The sequence below is a fragment of the Lycium ferocissimum genome, chromosome 8 (genome assembly GCF_029784015.1).
Source record: "Lycium ferocissimum isolate CSIRO_LF1 chromosome 8, AGI_CSIRO_Lferr_CH_V1, whole genome shotgun sequence".
Lineage (NCBI taxonomy): Eukaryota > Viridiplantae > Streptophyta > Magnoliopsida > Solanales > Solanaceae > Lycium > Lycium ferocissimum.
The window spans coordinates 20,560,786-20,582,689 of NC_081349.1; the positions used below are offsets into that span (position 1 = coordinate 20,560,786).

Sequence of the window (21,904 nt, forward strand, 5' to 3'; positions counted from 1 at the left end):
ATTTGGCTTCAAAATTACATAGCCTAAAAACGAAAGAAAGAAACCAGTTATCAGTTTCAGCTCTTTCATTTTATGAACTGTTAAATGTAATATACTCATGATAGATAATTTATAACTTAACAAGTTCATGAGTAGCTCAAGTTGTAACACATGGTCGCTCCCTAATTATGAGAAGGATTATGTAGTTCATAAATAAAGCGAGTTGTAACTTCATTGCAACTCAGGGAACTCACTAATTAATAGAAGAAACTCTTTAATAAAGTACTAAGAGTTAAATAATGTATTGATTCACAATAGTCTTTTATAGAAAGTGATTTGATGTCATTTCAGATACTACATTTTTAGAGTGAAATCATTTAGATTAAAGAGTGTGGTTGATATGAAAATTTACAAGACTATACAAGTAATCTTGATAGAAACCGCTAAAGCAATTGGCAGTACTAATAATCGATCCTATAAAAAGGCATGCTTATTCCTCATAATTCTCCTTCATGAACAAGGAATATAGATCTCAAGTCTCCTCTAAAGAAGGATTGAAAGAGTAAAATAGCAAATTAAATATTCTTACATAGAGTAGAAACTCAAGGATTACACAAACATAGCTCATCAAAGTAACACACATAGCAAATTAAGAAGTAATTTTACAGAGCAATGAGAAGTCAATATCGATAATCATCATCAAAGGTCATGTAGTTGTTCCTCCTGCTTCTTGCATCTCTATCAGCCTGCTAAATCAAAACCATTACCATTAAACTAAAAACTAAAAAATGCATGAAAAAACAAGTGCCCTACACAAAAATTCCTTTCATGTTCTGTTACTTTTTCTTTCTTTTTGGTCACTTTAGGACAATGTTTGGATAATTGGAGGACAGAGAAGAGGAGAGGTGGATGTAGCTTTTGGGCAGCGAGCATGAACACATTCATTTTCTTCGACTCGAAGTTTATAGATGGTTGAATTTTTTGAATATACACACGTCCTAATTATATTTATATCCATTGTCATAAAGAAAAAAAGCAACACTATATGCCGGTACTTCACGCTCACTGATTTAAAATTTTGAAGTCAGTCTCTATGAACAGAGATATAACTTTATCGTTCCTCTAAGGTTCCCTTCGGAATGTCAGTCATTGATAATTTTGTCAACAATTAATTGTTCTCGAATGCGGCCATTATATTCAAGAATGTAAATATCACAGTGTGATTAATTAATTAAAAAACTATTAAAAATGATTACCTAATCCCAGTTTGGAATTTTGAAAATACAAAATGTGATACAAATATATATAGATTAAATACCTTGGCTAAAAGCCTTTCAAATGCTTGTGGTCCGTGTTCTTCAATATATTTCTCTGCAGCTGTTAGGACATCGTCTGGCTTACTGAAAATGTCCTTCTTCAGAGGAACATACCAAATTTTAACTTGTGGATTTCTGTAAAATGGTCTTATGAAATTCTCATAAACATAAGCTGCTCCATTGAAGTAAGGTAGAACTAGCCAGCATATTGCAGCTAGCTTTGCATAAGACCATATTGGAAACCTGTATAACATACGAACAAAAGCCATTTGCACTCAGTGGCATGATAGAGTCAAGAATTCTAACATGTAACAAGAAAATTCAATATAAAGTTAGAATGCCAAATCCAAGTTTTGAATCTACAATATAATTAAAAGCAATTTTGAGTTACATTTACCTCTATACTAGAAGTTTACTCACATTTACCTCTATACTAGAAGTTTACTCTTTTGTTAAGGAGATTCAACAATCTTTATAGCTCAGTCCCTAGCTACAGTTGTGCCTTTGAAATACCAACATATGCTACTAGTAGTATTTACAAAAGGAAATCTATAACAATTAATATAATGTGCCCTGATCCTCTTTTGAATATTTACTTTCTTCTTGATTACTTTTTAGTCTGTCCCAAGAATAGGATAGCGTATCATACTTCCTTATTAGAAACAATTTAACTTTCAACTTCCTATTTTACTCTTAATGAAATTTTCGACAGCCATATAAATGTTTAAAACTTGTTTCAAACCACAAGTTTAGGAAGAAAAAAAAAAAAAAACCACAAGTTTCAAAAAGAAAAATTTCTCTCTTAAACTTCCAGTCCTGTCAATTATTTTTTAGGTAATTTCATAGCGCATACTATATATAGAAGTTAATTTCATCCTAAAAACATAATTTATTCACCTATTTCACCATGTCATGCACATAACACATTTAGTACCATGCATTATAATTAATAAAAAGATGATGCTTTATATATAATTGAAATGTGAAGCTTACCACTCAATGACCTTAGAGAAACTAAGTTCGAAGAGAGTAATCAAAGAATAAAGAACCCAATACGTTAGCCATTGCCTATCATCTGCACGGGACTTTGTTTCTATAGCCCTAATAGAAGCATACCTGCCAAATGATTCCCCATTAGTAAATAAAAATTAGCACACAAAAAAGTACTAAAATCAATTTAACTATTACCTAAAGCAAAATAAAAAAATTATACACTCTCCCTATGGAGGGAAAAAAAAAAGAATTTTAACACTTACAGTGGGTAAACAAGAGAGACTAGAGGCCTGGAGGAACAGAAAATAAATGATGTCAAAAAATCTTAAATCTTTAGCATGTGAAATGACTAATAAATAAACTTTGAGTTCATTATTATTACAATACAATATGTACATGAATTATAAAATGCTTACAAAGCAAGAACATCAATATTTTTGGCTATTACAGCAAGAACATTGTTGTCTGAACCTGAACCCATGTTTTGATACTCTCTCAAATAAGAAACAGTGGTGGGAGAAGAGGTTATTTGTATACTACTAGAAGATGAAGTGAAAAACCTCAATTGGTAGTGTAAATGCATGGACTTTCTAGTACAGAAAGGAGTCAAAAAGGTCAGTGGAAAAAAGAGTGAATTATGGTATGTACGACAAAAAAATGATTGAAAACAGTGAGTAAATTTTTTTTCGAAGAAGCATCTTATGCTTCACGAAAATCGAGGCACCGAAAAACTGGAACGTCATTTCCTCTGTGTTTGAGGATTCACGAAAGTCAAATATTTTGGCTATTTGGGAGTAAGTATATTGGTTGTGCTGATTGAATGTTGTTCTATTTCTACTTAGGTGTTTTTTTTCTTTTTTTCCAAATGTTTTTTTCGTCTTAAAATTAATTACACTTTAATATACTTTAAATAGTGACTAAATATTAATGTGCAGTCCAAAAACTGATTAACAAACTAATCTATCTATACTATATTAAAAGCACGACGGGCTTTAGGAATATTGATTGAATTTTTTGCCCTTTATTAAAAGACTCTGCAATGATAACAAAATTATCATTTACTATTTTTTTTCAAATTATTATTTAATTATTTCTCCTATTTTATAGTGTTTTGGATCAACTAAAATTTTACATATATAATTCTTCCTTATATTATACTCGGCAGAAAGTCAGACTTTAAGGTCTATTAACTTTATTACCTCAATTGGAATTGTAATATTTAAGTCTCTGAAATCAATTACTATATTTTTTTACTTTGAATTTAAAGTAATTTGTTTTATTCAGTAAATAATACCGCCAGTCCTCCACAGAACATACTTCTAGTCTGTTTGGCCAAGCTTATTTTCCCCCAAAAGTACTTATTTTTTCAATAAGTGCTTATTTTAAAAAAAGTGAGGTGTTTGGCCAAGCTTTTGGGAGAAAATAAGTGCTTTTAGGGAGTAGAAAACGAGTTTTCGGAAAATTAAAAAAAATAAAAAAACACTTTTTTTGAAAAGTATCTTTTGAAAAAATACACATAGAAGCACTATTTAAAAGCTTGGCCAAACACTAAAAGCTTGGAGCTTTTAAATAGTGCTTCTGTGTGTATTTTTCTCAAAAGTATTTTTCAAAAAGTCTTTTGGGCAAAACTATTTTTTTAGTTTCGAAAAACTGCCGCTTACTCCCTAAAACACTTATTTTCTCCCAAAAGCTTGGCCAAATACCTCACTTTTTTTAAAATAAGTACTTTTGGGGGAAAAATAAGCTTGGCCAAACAGTCTATAATTGCTGCTCAAAAGTACTTTTTAAATTAATTGGTCAAAACACAAACTGCTTTTAGCCAAAAGTACTTTTTTGAAAAGTACTTTTTGAAAAAAAGTATTTTTCAAAATAAGCTGTTTTTAGAAACTTGACCAAACAGGCTATTCAGTTTATTTAATTTGACATAATTATGGTGACATCTACCTCAAAGGCAAAGTTACGGAATTGCAAAAGCTCACGAAGAATCACAATGTCATGGATGTTTTTAAGTTTTATTATTGGTATGAGTAATAGTGTGCTTTCATGTATTAATTGACAAAAATAACTTTCACTTCTGATTTTATGACAGAATTCTAACTTTTGTTCTAATTTTGTTCTCTGTTTATCAGTGTAAACTCTATTATTCAGCAGGTGAGTTCTTAATTTCTCATGATGCTCTTGAGGTTTTTTTCCTTTCGATTTTCGCTCCCAGTATTAAATTAAAAGTACGAAAGTCCTTAGAAATTTTGATTGAACTTTTTGCCTTTCATCACAAACTCTGCAATAGACAAAATATTCACTTAATAATTTTCATAATATTTAGAACTTAAAAATTCATAAAAATTTGATTATTAACACTTTCTTATTTAAATTATGTACCTAAATTTAATTCCCATAACTATAATTACTCTTAATAATAGATTTTACATTATACAAGACTGTACTTAGTTTATTTTCCTAATATTTACGAATAATTATTTAATTAATTCCCTATTCTTTAGGCATTGTCATTATTGTTCCCCTAAAATTTATAACATTAATGTTTCAATACCTCTCGGTTATAGAATTCTGGCACTTTCAATTCACACAGGAAAGGTTTCATTCACTTTCAAGTTTTCCTTATTAAAACTTTGTGTAAAACGAGCATGCGTATTAAGCTCTTTTTTTTTTTTTTTTTTTTTTTTTTTTTTTTAATACATAGCTTTTAACTCCATAAATATATCTATACTATATTAAAAGTGCGAAGAGCCTTAGAAATGTTGATTGAACTTTTTGCCCTTCATTAAAAGACTCTACAATAGATAAAATAGTCATTTACTATTTTCATAATATTAGGACTTTGAAACCAACCAAAATTTTATTTATCAAATCTTTCCTTATACAAATTATGTAGCAATAAATAATATTTAAAAATTTAAAATTAATTATGATTTACCTTATAAAAAGTTAAGATTTACCTTATATACATTATGTACTAATATTTATAACTTTAGAATTGCCTCCACACGTAGAATTTGTATAATATCAATCTCAAAGACAACTCTTCCATAAAATATTTTATAATAGAAAAAATTGAAATATTTAGAACCTTACCTTGTATAGGACTTTGACCGTACAATAATTTCTTCAAATTGGGTTTTCTTTAATTGGAATTCTAATTACACTACATTTGTGATCCGGATATTAAAACCTATATATACTCATTCTCATAATAATAATCTTCATGATGTTTTAGTCTTTTTTTTTCTTCAATTTTCGCTTCTTCTCTACTTGCTTATGATATTACATGTGATTTTGAGTTTTTGAAATTTAATATCGCACGCTAAAATTTTAGGTTTTGGAGCTAAATTTCTCTCTTTACTTGAAATTCTTAGAAACTATGTCATTATCAATTGCTTCTTCACTATTTTTGTGCAGGCGAAAGAATATGTGATTGAGACTTCGTGCCAATTAAGCTCGGATTTAAAGGCATGCTTCTATTCTGAATTTTATTTCTCATTCAAATTATTTCTATTTATGTTGTTAAGTTTTTTATCACCAATTTGACTACATAATATGTTCAAGTTAATATTTTTTTGCCGGAACCATACTTATACAGAAAATAGAGAATTGTTTGCAAAAAGAAATTGTACATATCGATTACAATTTTCATAAATATCTATCATATTTTCCATGTATATGGAATGATGGAGTCTACTATAATTAGACATGGTTACAAAAATGAAAAAACGGGCTTTAAAGTTCAAACTTGTGAAAAGAATTTATTTATTGTGAGAGAGACATTTAATTATTTTTTTAATATTTAAGATTTTAAAATCAACTAAATTTTGTATTTTAGTTTTTGTCTTATTTGAAGATATAATATAATGTATGTGCAAAAGAAAAATAATAACACAGGAAACTCACATTATTTTGTAAAGTTATCGCCTCATCCATTTATAGGCGTGATTACATGGGTCTTTGTTTAAGGTATGGGACTCTTTTTCTTTTTTTTTCTCTCTCTCTCTCATAACTTGCAGGTTGCCCCCTTTTTACAAATTTTCTTTGTATACCTGATTTTTCTTTTTTGTTTTGTTTTGCGTATTTGGAAAATTATATAGACAAACACTTCTATGAAAGAAGTTATTGTTTCACGGTTTAGCAAGTACGAACAATTCTTCGTAGTTGATTCTAATTCTTTTCTCTTTTTTTTTTTTTTTTTTTTTTTTTTGTAGTGAATATTCCATAATATATAGGACATTTAAATATTCAACTAATTTTATGTATTCATAAATCCTTCCTTATTTGAAAAAGTAAAACCAAAAATAGAAAAATCAAAGTAAAAACCTTTTGTGCAACTAAAATTCCATCTAGGTTTAGGAGTTTCTATTATTTATTATATAATTATATAAACAAAATGTGATACTGAAATTAGAAGAAATAAAGTAGGAAACGTTCGTGCACTAGAACTCCATTAGTTTTTTTGTAGTGAATATTTCATAATATATGGGACATTTAAATATTCAACTAATTCTATGTACTCCATAAATCCTTCCTTATCTGAAAAAGTAACACCAAAAATAGAAAAATCAAAGTAGGAACCTTTTGTGCACCTAAAGTTCCATTTCAGTTTAGGAATTTGTTTTATTTATTAAATAATTATATAAACAAACCGTGACACTGAAAATGAAAGAAAGAAAGTAGGAGACCTTCGTGCACTACAACTCCATAAAGTTTCAGAGTCTTCATAATGTGTTAATAAAGTATAATCGATTTAATTTTGTATAATTTGATTAATAAAGTATAATCGATTTAATTTTGTATAATTTGATTTTAAGTAAAAGAAAGAAAAAAAAGAGTGCGTAAGAAATTAGAAAAAAAAAATTGGATTTGCGTTTTTTGTAATATTTCATTTTATTAAGAGTTAAATAAATATTTTTAAGTTATGCATTACATTAAAAGATTATTACTTTTTTATATGAATTTGCTAATAATCGCTAGGCTACACGTGCAACATAAACTAAATATTATAAATTGTTTTGAACTTTTTGCCCTTCTACAATAGAAAAAATAGTTATTTAATAATTTTTCTAATAGTTAGAACTTAAAAATCTAATAGTTACACGTTAATATTCAACTCTTAGACTCTAAAACCTAAAATATAATGTTACGTTTATTCAATCTTTTGAAGAACAATAAATGTTCTACAGGAAGAATTAGTTAGACTAAAAATGAGTGACAAACTGAAGCTAAGGAGGGGTTCGGCCAAAAGCTTATATGCAGGGGCAAAGAGATATTTGTTCTGTTTTATTGCTATTTCGCTTACGCACTGTAAGAAAGTTATCATTCCTCTTCAGTTTTCTTCCTTTCTTCCTTCATTAATTTGTCAATTATATTACTAAAGCAATTATTTTTAGTTATATATAAAAAGTTAGGGTTTGAGTGGTGAAGTGAAAGATTGATAATGAAGTTTTGAATCGGTGAAGAAGATAAGTTCGGTCGAATGAGCTTAATAAGTATGTATTCCCTAATTACACGAGCTCTTGGGTGTGCGCGTTACAGTTAAGTATTTAAAATTTGATATGAACTAATATTAAAAACTTGGAAAAAATTATTACTTTTAATATTGAGAAAAATAATATTAAATCTTTGAATTAAGGAGTAATTACTAATTAGTAAAAGAATTCAATTTACTGCTTTTCCAAATTCACATATAAGTATATAATTATTTTTCAGAAAATAAAATCGATGGTGAAAGTAATAAAAACTAGAGCAAAATCGGCTATCATATAGTATTAAGTGTCAATTGGTAATAAAGAAAATTTGTGAAGCAATTAGGATGAAACAACAAAAGATAAATATTCTCTAAATGGATTTTAAAATGCTTTCTTTTTGTGTTATTTCCCAACAAATTGACAACTCTTCATACTTCTTTTATATATTAAGTTATTTATTGTAAGATAATAATTTTAATTATATTCCGAATATTTAGCACCTTGATTTTTAATTCCTTTCCATTGTAGAAGTCCAGCACTTTTCAGTTCACCTAAGAAAGTTTTGACCACTTTGTAGGTTTTTCTTTTATGTTAATAAAATTTTCACTTTTAACTCCATTTAAATTTAGGAGTATTAAACTTCAAGCAATTTCAGTTCACTAGGAAAGTATCGACCACTATGGAGTCTTTTTAGGTTTATGAAAGATTTTGTTCTTTTGTTAATAAAATTTTGAAAGATTAATTATAAAAAGATAGTATTAAGATATAAAATAGGTAAAAAAGCGTGCACTTGGAGATATAAAATAGGTAAAAAAGCATGCACTTGGAACTCCTTTTTAGTTTAGGATGTCAAATTGGCGAAATATAAAATTTTAAAGTAACAATGATAAAATAGTAAAAAATAAAATATATTCTAAATGGATTGTTAACAAATGAAAACTCTCAATATTCTTTTAAATATTAGGTTATTTCACTACAGAATAAACTTGATAAAAGTTAAATAGAAAAATTTGTCGCTAATCCTATTTAGCGATGCATTAGCAAGGAATTATAAAAATAAAAATTAAAAAAAAATCTTAGCTATGAGCAATTTAGCGAAATTCATGTCTAAGTCCAATTTTTTTCTTGTAGTGTTTACTGTCAAATTAGGTACGCGCTTTCGTCACGCGCAAAGCGCGTACACTAAACTAGTTTAAAAAAATGAGCGAGTAGGAGTATTGAATTATCACTTATTTGCCGCCTTATGTGTGTTAGTAAAAAAAAAAAAAATACTGGCATAAATAATTTGTTAGAAAAAAAAAATAGAACTCTAACATAAATAATTCTTAAAAATTTGTTCTCATTAAACGAGAGTACTGCGCATACACTATACTCCCTAATATTTATAATTTGGAATCATCTAAAATTATACTTAATTAATTTTGGTAAGAAATCCTATTTTTAACACTTCTAAATCAACGATAATTTTACCTTATATAAACAAGAATTTCTACAAGTTTATTTAAGTAATAGTTTGGATACTTCACAAAAAACGGAGGGCTTCTTCTACTTCTTTGTTTGTCTTCTTAGTTCTTATTCTGGCTTTTTTTATTTCTTTTAGTTAAAATAACTTTTAAGGTGATATATGAATTATACATAATTAGAGATTATTTTTTATTGATTGTTATCAGGGTCAGAACTGACGAAAAAGAGATTACCTTACGATTTGTGTAGATTGTAATAGCTCAACATAAATACTTTGAAAACTTGTGTTTGCATGTTGCAGTTCATTGCAAAAGTCACAATTTACAACTTTTGGAATTCTATGCAGATAATTTGTCTATATCAATTGTGCTATTGATGTAAGTACATAGCTAAAAATCAACAGTTGGCAATGAGAAAAAATCAATAGTTGGCAATGAGTTATCCTCCTTGATAAAGTAAATCGATTATAGTATAATGTTAAATGTCAAATTGGCAAATAGAAAATTTTAAAGTAACAAGGATGAAATAGTGTTAAAAAAAATAAAAAATTCTAAATGGATTGTCATTTTATTTTTGTTACACATATTAACAAATGAAAAATCTCAATATTCTTTAATATGTTATGTTATTTCACCACAGAATAAACATAATTATCAACGAAATGTTACGCAGTAAAATTCATCGCTAATCATGTTTAGCGAGGGATTAGCAACAAATTATCTAAAAAATATTTAACTATGAGCAATTTAGTGACGAAGTTCACAACGAAGTCCAACTTTTCTGTAGTGTTTGCTGTCAAATGAGGTACGCGCTTTGATCACGCGCAAAGCGTGTACACTAAACTAGTTTTTAAATAAGTCACTACTAGAAATAGAAGATTTTCCCACTGATATTCAGTTGGAAATTTGTGCTAGTATATAAAACACGATTTTCCCACCTCATTCCGGCGAACTAGTTCACTGGGAGAATGCATGATGGGAAACAGGTTCCCATTGAAACGCTAGGAAACTTTCTAATTTTTCAGTGTGAAAACACAACTATTTAGATTTTTTCCACCCACATTCAATGGAAATAGCCACTGAATATTTTTCAGTGGAAAAATAGTGATTTTTTAATTGTGAGTTAGATGTGCTTCGTGGGACACTCCCTCAATTTCATAATAAGTGACTTTTTAAGCTTTTTATTTTGTTTCAAAATAAGTGGTGCTTTAGGATTTCAAGAAGAAATTGATCTTCTTCAAGTTAGTAAAAATACTGCTAATTTTCTAAGAGTGAGCACTTTCTTAAGGGGTGTGCATAAGCCTAAAAAGTCACTTATTATGAAATGAAGGGAGTATTAAATAACCGAAACTAATATCTCCAGTAAGCTAGGGACCAAAAACATACAAGAAGATGCAATTATAAAAAGAACTAGCATCGCACGGGCCGAACATATTTATTCACTTTAATTAGCCAGTCTTTAAGGCTTATATTTTAAAAATAAATTTTAAAATATTCTAATTGTTATTATATATAGCAACATACAAAATATATTTTATGTACCATCATTTTAGTTATAATTAAAAAATGGAATTTAAAAATTAAAAACATATGATGCAATTAACTCTTTGAGATGGAAAGAGTCGGACTTTTTTCTCATTGTCATGACAATGAAAGTTGTTCATCGATGTAATTAATAAGAATATGGGAGAAAATTAATATTTTGATTCTAGTTTTTTTCTTTTAAATTCTCTAATATCTTATATGTATACCGACAAGTTGATATCCATCTCAATTAATCAACGATTCAGATCCAAAAATAAGAACCATTGCTGTATATATTGAATTTTTTAAAAGCAAAACTAATAAAATATTTTTATTAAATTAATTAAAAAATATATTATAATTTTTTATATTAACAATTATAGATAAAAAGAATTATTACAAAGAAATCAAAATTAGAAAGATATATGTTATATCTTAAATCACCAAATTTTAATTCCGAATGAAAATATAAAGTAATACATTTTATAAATGTAAAGAAACAATAATCAGATAATGCAAAGGAGAGTAAAATAAGTAAATTATTGACAAAGAAGAAAAACGGGGATAATTAAAAGTCACTCTCTCCCTCCACATTTATTTGTCCACGCTAACATATCCGGAGAAAGAATTTTTTGTTTCTTCTTATTTTATCCTTCACATTAATTACTCATTTAAAATCATTTTCTAAGGCTATTGAGACTATACACCAATAAGTATGGATATTATGATAAAATATATATATTTCATTTATTAATTCTTAGAAAACGTGAAAAGTCAAAAGTGGACAAGTAAAAGTGCACCGAGGGAATAAATATGTGTAAGAGAATTAAAATTGAAGTGCATACGTGTATACATGAGAAGAGAATAAACACTCAAAGACTATGACGTATGTCCAAGTGGGATTAATAAGTAGTTGGTTAGAGTATACAATTTATATAACTTTTGGTACAAATTTGCATTGCTATTGTTCGCCCTCTCTTCACTTTTAAAGTATTGACAAAGAAGGAAAATGGGGATAAAAGTCATTCCCTCCGTTCACTTTTACTTGTCCACGTTAACATATCAAGAGAAAGAAATTTTTGTTCTTATTATTAATTTTACCCTTCACATTAATTACTCATTTTCAAATCATTTTCCAAGGCTATTGAGACTTACACCAATAAATATGAATATTATGGTAAAATATATACTTCCTCCGTCCCATATTACTTGCCACTTTTCCTTTTGCACGCCCCTGAAGAAATCATAAATAAAAGATGTATTTTACTATCTTACCCTATCTCTCTTTACTAAATACATTCTAATCAAAATTGACTATTTTCAAGAACATTTATTACTAAGGGTAAGATGAGAAAGATTTAATGAATTTTATCTTAGTTTTGTAAATGAACAAGTAATTTGGACATATATTTTTAGTAATGTGGCCAAGTAATATGGGACGGAAAGGGTAAGATGGGAAAGATTTAATTAATTTTATCTTGATTTTGTAAATGAACAAGTAATTTGGACATATACTTTTAGGCCTCAATTGTTTTCATTAAGATTAAGACGTCTGAATCTGAATGCACATCTGAATGATGAAGATGTTGTCTCTAGATCTGAGCACTGAATGATTAAGATTGTTTGTTTTTCAACATCTGAATGTCCATAATATATTTATTTAAATATTATAAATATAAACTTCAAATAAAAAGTAACTAAATATTAGAAAATAAATACAAATTTAATAAAATAAAAATATTATTTGATAAAAACTGAAACATTTATGTTCGCTGGTAATGACAAAGATGCTTTGTACTGGTGGGTGGGCTAGGTGAGTGGTGGTGGGTGGTGGTGGTGCCGTAGTTCTGCGTAGGGTGGGGTGTGGGTAGTGGTGAGGGGGGTGGTTAGGGTTAAGATAGGTGGGTCGTGGTGGTGGGGGTGGGAGGGTAGTTGTGGTGGGTAGGTGGGGGGGGGGGGGGGGGGGGGGTAGGGTGGTATTGGTAGTGAGTGGGGTAGGGGGTGGGTGGTTGGGGGTTGGTATAGGGGGTGGGGTAGTAGAGGGTTGGGGTGGGTGGGGGGGGGTACAGGTGGTCTTGATAGTTGGGTTGTGGGGATGGGGGTGGGTGCGTAGTGGTGGGGGTGGTGATGGGTTGGGGTGGTGTTGGTGGTGGTGGTGAGTGGGGCGTAGGGTTAGGGGTAGTGTAGGGTTGGGGTGGGTGGTGAAGGGGTGGGGGTAGTAGACGGTTGGAGTGGGTGGTGAAGGGGTAGGCGAGGTTTGAGGTGGGTGGTAAGAGTGAGGGGTAGGGTGGAGCTGGTGTTAAAAATTATTCCTATAAAGTGCCTCTTAATGATATTAAGACTTGGTTCAAGATCTTAATGAATAAGACCTATTCAGACCAAATAAGTGCTTAGATCTTAATGTAAAACAAATGCACTTAATGACTTAAGGTCTGAACCATTCAGATTCAGACCTTCATTAAGTGCAAACAAATGAGGCCTTAGTAATGTGACCAAGTAATATGGAACGGAGGGAGTACTTCATTTACTAATTATTAAAGAACGTGAGAAGTCAAAAGTGAACAAGTAAAAGTGCACGGAGAAAATAAATATATGTCGGAGAATTAAAATTGAAGTGTATACGTGTATACATGAGAAGAGAATAAATATTTAACACTATGACATATGTCCACGTGAGATAAAAAAGCAGTATTGTAATGTGGCGAAGTAATATGAGACGGAGGAAGTACTTCATTTATTAATTCTTAAAGAACTTGAAAAGTCAAAAGTGAACAAGTAAAAGTGCACGAAGTAAATAAATGTGTCGGAGAATAAAAATTGAAGTGCATACATGTATACATAAAAAGAGAATAAATATTCAGTACTATAACATATATCCACATATGATAAAAAAATAGTTGGTTAAAGTATACACTTTACGTGCCAAATGAATGAAATTTGTGAGTGTGGAAACTGGAAATTGTGTGTGTGTAGACTGTAGAGGTGCTTTGGTGAAACACAAGTACTGTACACGTGTTTGTCAAAAAGCCACCTAAATTCGATGACCAATGAAATTTGGCCAAGTTTATGGTATGCTGACACTGCTCCCAGTACAATTATAAATTGCAATGTTCGTATCCTCTTCTCGCTCATATATAATAGAGAATAAATATTCTATACTTTAACATATGTTCACGCGGGATAAAAAAATAATTGGTTAAAGTGTACACTTTATGTGGCAAATGAAGGAATTTTGTGAGTGTGGAAACTGGAAATTGTGTGTGTAGAGTTGCTTTGGTGAAACACAGGTACAAGTACACGTGTTTGTCAAAAAGCCACAGAAATTCAATGGCCAATGAAATTTGGCCAAGTTTATGGTACAACTGACACTGCTCCCAGTACAATTATAAATTGCAGTGTTCCTACCCTCTTCTCGCTTATATATAATAGAAAAAAGTATACAAACTTTCCAATTATTAGAAAAAAAAAGAAAAGGGAAAAGGGTCAAAAATACCCTTCTACTTTGAAAAAAGGGCTAAAAATATTTCTTCTATCATTAAAGTTTTCAAATATACACCTATCTTAACAGAAATTTCTAAAATAACCCGATTTCAGTTTTAAATCCGACCCAACTGCATAAAAAACTCATATGGGACTAACTTATTCCCGAGTCCTACATTTGGAGCCACTAGACACAGGAGCGGGTAACCTATATGCTTTTTTATTTTAGTTGGATCAGGTTTAAATGGAGCGGGTTTAAAAATGAAATAGAGTTATTTTGGAAATTTCCGTTAAAATAGGGATATATTTGAAAACTTTAATGACGAAAGGAATATTTTTGACCTGAATTTATAATATAGGATATTTTTAGACTTTTTCCTAAAATAGGGGTATTTTTGACCCTTTCCCCCAGAGAAAAAGTCCCTCTGGAAATTATAAGAAGGAAGAAGAAGACACCTATTTCCTCCATAGTTTATTTTTTGGAAGACTTCAGATCGGAAAATAGAATTCTTCAGTACCTTCACAGTAAAACAAGCTACTTTAGCTAGGATGGTTAATGATCCTTTAATGCAAGAGGGGTTTGAATGAAGATCTCAAAATTGAGTCCAATAACTTGGGAGAAGAGTTAAATCACTTTGAGAATCAAGACAGAAGGTAGATAAAAATTTAAATAAACAGACAGAACTCTGGTTAAAACATAGAAAACATCATCAACTGGTATAGAACAGGTGATTAATATAGTTGTTGCTGGAAGATCACATCCATTATACAGTTTGCACACCTCAAATTTCTAATAGTCAGCATGTATAAGTGCATAACAATACCGTGTACACCATAAACGATTTAGAGAGTTGTATACTTAGTCTAATTAACAATGTCATCTATAGAGTCTTAGACAGGAGCCACGATCACCTGTGTTAACAATGTCGTAGGGGTCTGTGACTCTTCTAGGAGGTTGCCCTCCATGCTTTGACACTTTTTTGACGATACATCGACTATTCCACATGGTACCTGATAGCTCTCACCAACGCAGGTAGCGGGTAACTCAGCCTACCAAGGCTTGGGTGGATGACATAAAAATCACCTAGCGTTTGTCTCTGCTGTGATTTAAAATCCTCTAGGTTTTGACACTTCTCAAGGAGTCCTAGCCTCATTATGATTTGCATAATTTCTTCCATTCTCTGCTGTGGTTGGTTAGAAGCTTCTGTGCTCTAACCATCCATCACCTGTTTTACCGCATTCGTTGGGAAAGAGTGATGTCTTTTTATTTCTGGAATGTTGATCCTCTGTAAAGAAAAACCGCTTGTTTTAAGCTAAGTAAGCAATAGCACAATGTGCAGCTTGGTAATGTCCAACAATAATTTTGAACAAGCAAGGGCACTCAACCTTTTATAGCCAACAGGAATAGTTCAAGTGCCAAGAACATGCAAAACAAAGAAAGCTTACTGGTTCCTCACACTCAAATTCAGTACCATTTTAATGATCAACTCAAATTCTTCACCTACTCAAACTAACAAATATGAATCCTGTTACACGCTTAACAATAGTGATTTCATTTTATCAATGATATAGTGAGACCTGATGAAGGAAGGCAATAATGCGTCAGGTTCAAAAGTGCACCTCCACTGATTTTGGCTTCAAATTAGCAAGAGCCTTATACACACACATATATGTGTAGTTAACTATTGACAAAAAGACTTAAGTTCAACCTTTGATCTGTGCTGAAAGCATATTTTTTTCAGATTTAATCTTTACACAAGGTGTCAAAACTCAAAACAAGTTCACTATAGGCAAGTATACAATTGTGCAATACGTTGCACTTCAGTTTTCATTGGATAAAAATCATACCTGATAACCAATTTGAGGCAGTGTTTGAGGAATGGGGTATCGTATTTCTACTTGTAGATGAAGACCTTGAAGTCATAATTTTGCATCTCTTCAACTTGTGTTTCCCTGATGGCCATGGCTGACTCGACAACTGATTCTTTGCATGACTTTACCTCAATGGATGTTAGAGTTGGGATGTCTTCAAAGCGAGAAGGGATTGCCTCAAGATATCGACATCTTCTCAATACCAAATGTTCAAGGCAAGGAAAGGCATCATCAGAGAGATTCCATTTTTCAAAACAAGGACAATCTACTACTTTCAAAACTTTGAGTTGATGGAACATGTTATTGCTCACTTCCCATTGGGCCTTTGAGAAAAAAATTGCTACCAGCTTGAGTACCTGAAGGTTTGGAAGCATTGCAATGCTTGATTTCAGCCAATGCATGGTAAAGTTGGACAATGTCAATTTTTTGAGATTTGGCGGAAAGTTGGATGGAGAACTTGCATGAGAATCCATTTTAATACTGAGCGTCTCAAGCCGTGTTAGGCAACTCATTGCGCGAGAAGGATAAACCCAACCATCAACTGAGCATCTCAGTTTCCGAAGGTTAGGTGCTCTCAACATCAATTCCGCATCCCTCACACAACAAAAAGTTGGAGATGAAAGAGTTATCAAATTGTCGAATTTTGAGCTCTCAAGTAATTCTTCTGCAGTATTCAAAGTGAAATGGGCTTTGCTGTATATCTGCAGATGTCTTAACTTAAACATCTTCAAAAGTGTAATGGGCAATATCAATTTTCCTCCCATTGGTTTGACTATCAAAGTTTCAAGGTTCCGAAGATTCGCTATGGATGATGTGATTGACTTCTGAGAAGTTCGTGCAGCAAAAAACCTCAAGTAAACTAGCTCAGTAGGGAAAGAATCAATTACGATGAACTCCAAATTTAACACTTTTAGAAACCTGAATTGAATTTGGGAGAATTGGGCAATTGAAAAGGAACCTTTGTTTCTACCTTCCCTGAAATGTATAGCGCCAGCAACAGAGCAAGATGAGTTCCATTCCACAAGATTAACCACTTCAGAATAAATGGACATGCGACGTTGAAGGAGCTGCTTGTGAGAGTAAATGGAGGAAGATGTATTGACATTTTGGTCCCTGTGAATATAGAAATTTGTGACACAGTTAACTCTCAAATACAGATTACTTGATGAGTTGATCAAATAATTTAACACTAAATAGTGTATTACCGTTTTGTCCACAGTAGAAGATTCTTCTTCTTGGCTCTTTCCTTACAGAAATACAGCAACAGGTCATGAATGCGACATGTTTTGACCTTACCACCGGAACTCCATTTAGCAACCTTAACTAGATTTCTTCCAATAAGATTCTCCAAGTAGCCTTCTGCAATATCCTCCAAACTCTTGTCATGACGACTTTTTATAAATCCTCCAGAAATCCATAACCATGTCAAGATTGAAACATTGATTTCTTTGTCCTCCAAAAATACTCCAAAATAAAGGAAGCAAGGCTTTAGATGATAAGGTAAATTCTGATAACTTTGCTTTATGATGGCCTTTGAGTCGCTGAGAACGTTAGTACATAAATTCATAGCCACTTGTCTCCAGCATTTTTCATTCTTCTCCATCTTTGTTAGCATGCCAGCCACCAAAACAATTGCAAGAGGCAGCCCCCTACACTTGTTTGCTATTTCTTGCCCAACGTATGAAAGGAGAACAGAGCAGCTTTCCTCACCAAATACTTTCTGTTTTAATAACTTCCAACTTTCATCATCATTAAGCATACGAAGATGAAGGGGATCACTAACAGATTTAGCATTTTCAGCGACATCACCATATTGCGTTGTCAGGATAATTCTACTTCCATTATTGGCATCATGGAAGCAAAATCTTAAATCATCCCAAACACTAGCTTCCCATACGTCATCAACAAGGATAAGATATCTTTTCGGCAATAAAATTTTGCGAAGATGATCTGCTAATACATCAGTAGACAATTTAGCAAGAGTAGGAGACTCACCAATGGCATCACGTAGAATGTCAAGTAACACACTCCTACGCGAATATGCTTGGGATGCACAACATTGTGCGCGAATATCAAATCGAGAGACAACTAACTCGTCAGAATAAAGTTTGTTGGCCACAGTCGTCTTGCCTAATCCTGGCATTCCAACAACTGAGATAACATCTAGCTGTTTGGTTCCTCTTATTACTTGTTCTCTTAGTTTTTCCATTACATCTTCAAAACCCACAACTTCTTCAGTCATCCTTGGAGTGTTAGTCAATTCTGATGATATATGAGCCGTGGTTGTATCCAAGGTATCATGTACTACTAAGTCAAACGTAAAAAGTTTCTTTTCCTGAATCTCTGTTACCTCTCCCCTGATAATTATAATCTCCTTTATGATGCCGAAGAGCCAATGAACAAGACACCAATCAGGAACTCCTTCTCTAATAAAAGCATCAACTATATATTCCACCTCATAAGCTTTGCCATTCAATAACGCAGCACAATGTTGGAGTCTTTCATGCTTATTGTATCTCTCTTCCGCCACATCCTTGAGAAAAGGTTGCAAGCTCTCGAGTTCCTTCTGAATAACTTGAAGTTGGTTGTTAACAAAAGAAGCATGTGAATCCGAATAACGGGTTTGGAACTCCTTCAAGTTGTTCAGAAGGAAATCAACACAACCTAGTCCATGGACCCTAGGCAGCTTAGATTGAAATGCCTTGCGGATAATGAGGAAGATCACTTCCTTCATATGCTGAATGTTCTTAGGCAAATCAAGAAATAGTGTTTGGTTCGCTTCCTCCTGCTCCTCGCTATCATATAACGAGTAAACGAGAAGTCCCACATCAACAATGACAATATCAATGTCTTGAAGATGAAATTCAAGACCTTGTATCGGCAAATGGATCAGATTTGCTCTCAAGAGTTTGAGCATCTCCTCAAGGGTTGTCATTTGATGATTCAAATAATCTATCCGACTTAGACTACTAGTAGTTCGTAGCTCCTCCAAGTAGTGTATGAGAATCTCCAAAAATCCAGCTTCAATCTCAGCAGCATACACATTTTGGATGTTGGAAGACAATCCTGATTGCACTGTCCATTTCAAAGCTTGTAAGACATCAATATATATTTTGCGAATGCACGGATTAACAGGCTTAATCCTCATCCGCACGAGATAAGAAAGCAAGAAATTCACCTCACCAGGAGGCAAATCTTGATTTATTTTATTCTCATTCCCGGGCATGTACAACCAGGCAACCATTGCTGCATAGCTAGCCACAAATAAAACGTGAGTGAAGAAAATACGTCCGCACTGAGGCTCTAAACACCACTTTGATAAAAAGCCTACAAGACTCTTCAATAACTTCAACTCTTTTAAAACATCCTGTATTTGTAGAGAGTAGTGATCATCAATCTCTACTAACTCGCTAAGATTATCTACAACACCATTAATGAATTTCATTACAAATTCGAAATTAACAATTCCATTCTTTCTGTTTTGTAATGGAATTCTTGGGAAGAAGGAGTAATTAGCTCTGATTTCCAACTTAGTCATCCAAACTTTGTTTTGTAACAGAGAAGTAAGGCGATCAAGATTTTGATATACCTTTGATCTATCAAATGCAGAATCTTGAAACAAAGAATTTACTTTCTGAGTGACATATAGCATGTTGAGTTCATCAATGAAGCTCTGCATGCTGAGAAAAATATCTAGGAATTTGAACTCAGTTTTGAGTAACTTAATTCGATCTTTGATAGTATCTGGCATGTATCTACCCCATTCATCTTCAATTCGCTGTAAAAAATCCAGCGGATGATATTTTTTTGAAGAAAAACATTCGCCTGAAAACATGTTTCCGAATCCTCGGAATGTGTGAACTTGAACAAGGGGTAGAAGGAGAGTTAGCAGCTTTGAATGGTTGTTACGTATGAAATATCCTATTGTATGGTACTGTATTATTATAATGAATATAATGTTTAAATAGATTTTATTGTTTAATATCAGATAAACTTATAATATTATAAAAGAAAAATAGGGTAAAAGATAAAATGAATTATCAAACATTAAGAAGAGACAAAATTGGGGGTGGGGGGATAATATTTTTTATCGTTACATAATGATGAACAATAAAACTCTTAAGTAAAAATCAAAATGGTATTATACTACATAAAGCTTAACAAAATGATACAATACAATAAGTAGCAACCATCCAAACAAAGCTTAAAATAAGATTTTTGTCTCAACTTTTTGGTTACAATTGATGCTATTAAGTCACACAAATAAATTCAAGATTTGAATTTTATAGATTCAAGTTCCGAATTCTAGCATTACATCTTATAATTGATTACGAATCAATAATTTATTTTTATGTATACATAATTTGAGCCAAAATAATTAAATTAGAATGAACCCATATTTTATCCACTACGTTTGCAACTGTATTCAAGTTTCTTTGTTCTCTTTATCTTTATTTTCTCATTGTTCAGAATTTTTAATTAATAATGGTTTGACTTTTCACTTTTCGTTGACCAGGAGATTCACATCACATACCGAAAGGTACCGATTAAACCGACCACCAATAATGAAAACACCCAAAGTAATCTGATTTTGAGAACATGGAACTTTCAATTCACCACAAGTCATTGGATATATAGACACCCTTCGTGGAATTTGGGTTCCAAAATTTAGTGGAGTCAAAAGTAAAGTACCATTTTGCAACGTATGAGCCGTGCACTAAGAGGGCGATATATAAGCATGCTTCCAAGAAACTTACTGTAAAAGACTTTGAGGAATCTTTTGATAGATTATTAAGTAGGTGTTTGGCCATAGATTTCAAATATTTTTCATTTTATTTGGAATTGTGGAGTTGGAGTTGAAAATAGAGTCGTGTTTGGTTATACTTTTTGTAAAGAATTTTTGGAATAACGTTCAAGCTTGAATGTACTTAAATGCAAATTCAAAAGTGAAAAGTGAGTTGGAAAATAAGTTAAAAGTTGTTTTTCAAATTTGAAATACAACTTCAAGTTGGATTTGAAATTTTCATGGTCAAACATTGGGTTTCAAATAAAATGAAAAATTATTTAGGAAAAAAAGTGATAAATTTTTATGGCCAAACGGCTCCTAATTATCAAATGAACGATTTCCCTCTTCATTGTTTTCAACAAGAGTCACATAGGAGAATGCAGGGTTGCGTAGTGGGTGCGTCCACATGCGATATTAATCTTGACTTGACCTGGAAAAATTATGTGTGTTTATTTGTTTTTTGAAGTGTGTGACCATCTGATCTAAAAGATTAAGCTGTTGACAGAGCACACTTTAATTTTTTGGGAAAAGGACAAAAATGGCCGACCGGGTGAAACTAATCCCATCTGATGGCCCAAGTTTCCCCAAACCCAATTTGTAGAACGACCGTACCCATTTACTACAAAAGAAAAAGACCTTTTGTGGCGACTATAGTCGCCACTAAAAGTAGTCATTAAAAGTTTGTTGCAAAAATAAAGGGCTTATTGTGGCAACGTTAGTCGCCACTAAAGATCAAATATGTATAGAAAATTTATCGAAAATGTATCATTCGTATAAAAAATGCATCATTGTTGTATAGAATATGTATCCCTACCGTATATGTATAGAAAATGTATCATAGGTTTGTATCATTGTTGTGTAATTTGTGTATAATAAATGTATCATCAACGTATACTCACTAATCATACATATATTATACATTACTATGTACATTATACATTGATTATTCACTAATGATTCACATATTATACATATTCCATACATAAGTATAAACAATGTATCGTTGTTGTATAATTT

General features: G+C 31.6%; 2 protein-coding genes across 3 annotated transcripts; both read right to left on the bottom strand.

Annotated features, from left to right (window-relative positions):
* Positions 1-451: 451 nt before the first annotated feature.
* Positions 452-2,876, bottom strand: LOC132066698 (HVA22-like protein a). Of its 2 annotated transcripts, none has more exons than XM_059459938.1 (5): positions 2,705-2,876; positions 2,552-2,578; positions 2,289-2,411; positions 1,298-1,538; positions 452-728 (listed from the first exon to the last, which is right to left on the bottom strand). In XM_059459938.1, exons 1-5 carry the CDS (start codon positions 2,869-2,871, stop codon positions 660-662), a joined length of 627 nt encoding a protein of 208 aa, XP_059315921.1. In that variant the 5' UTR covers positions 2,872-2,876; the 3' UTR covers positions 452-659. The 2 variants fall into 2 exon arrangements, with proteins under 2 accessions (XP_059315921.1, XP_059315922.1); XM_059459939.1 differs by having other exon boundaries at positions 452-725; positions 2,705-2,873.
* Positions 2,877-14,691: 11,815 nt separating this feature from the next.
* LOC132066700 (putative late blight resistance protein homolog R1C-3) lies at positions 14,692-19,986 on the bottom strand. The gene is made up of 3 exons (XM_059459940.1): positions 17,307-19,986; positions 16,078-17,214; positions 14,692-15,515 (listed from the first exon to the last, which is right to left on the bottom strand). The coding sequence occupies exons 1-2, from the start codon at positions 19,934-19,936 to the stop codon at positions 16,125-16,127; spliced, it is 3,720 nt and encodes a 1,239-aa protein (XP_059315923.1). The 5' UTR covers positions 19,937-19,986; the 3' UTR covers positions 14,692-15,515; positions 16,078-16,124.
* Positions 19,987-21,904: the final 1,918 nt, after the last annotated feature.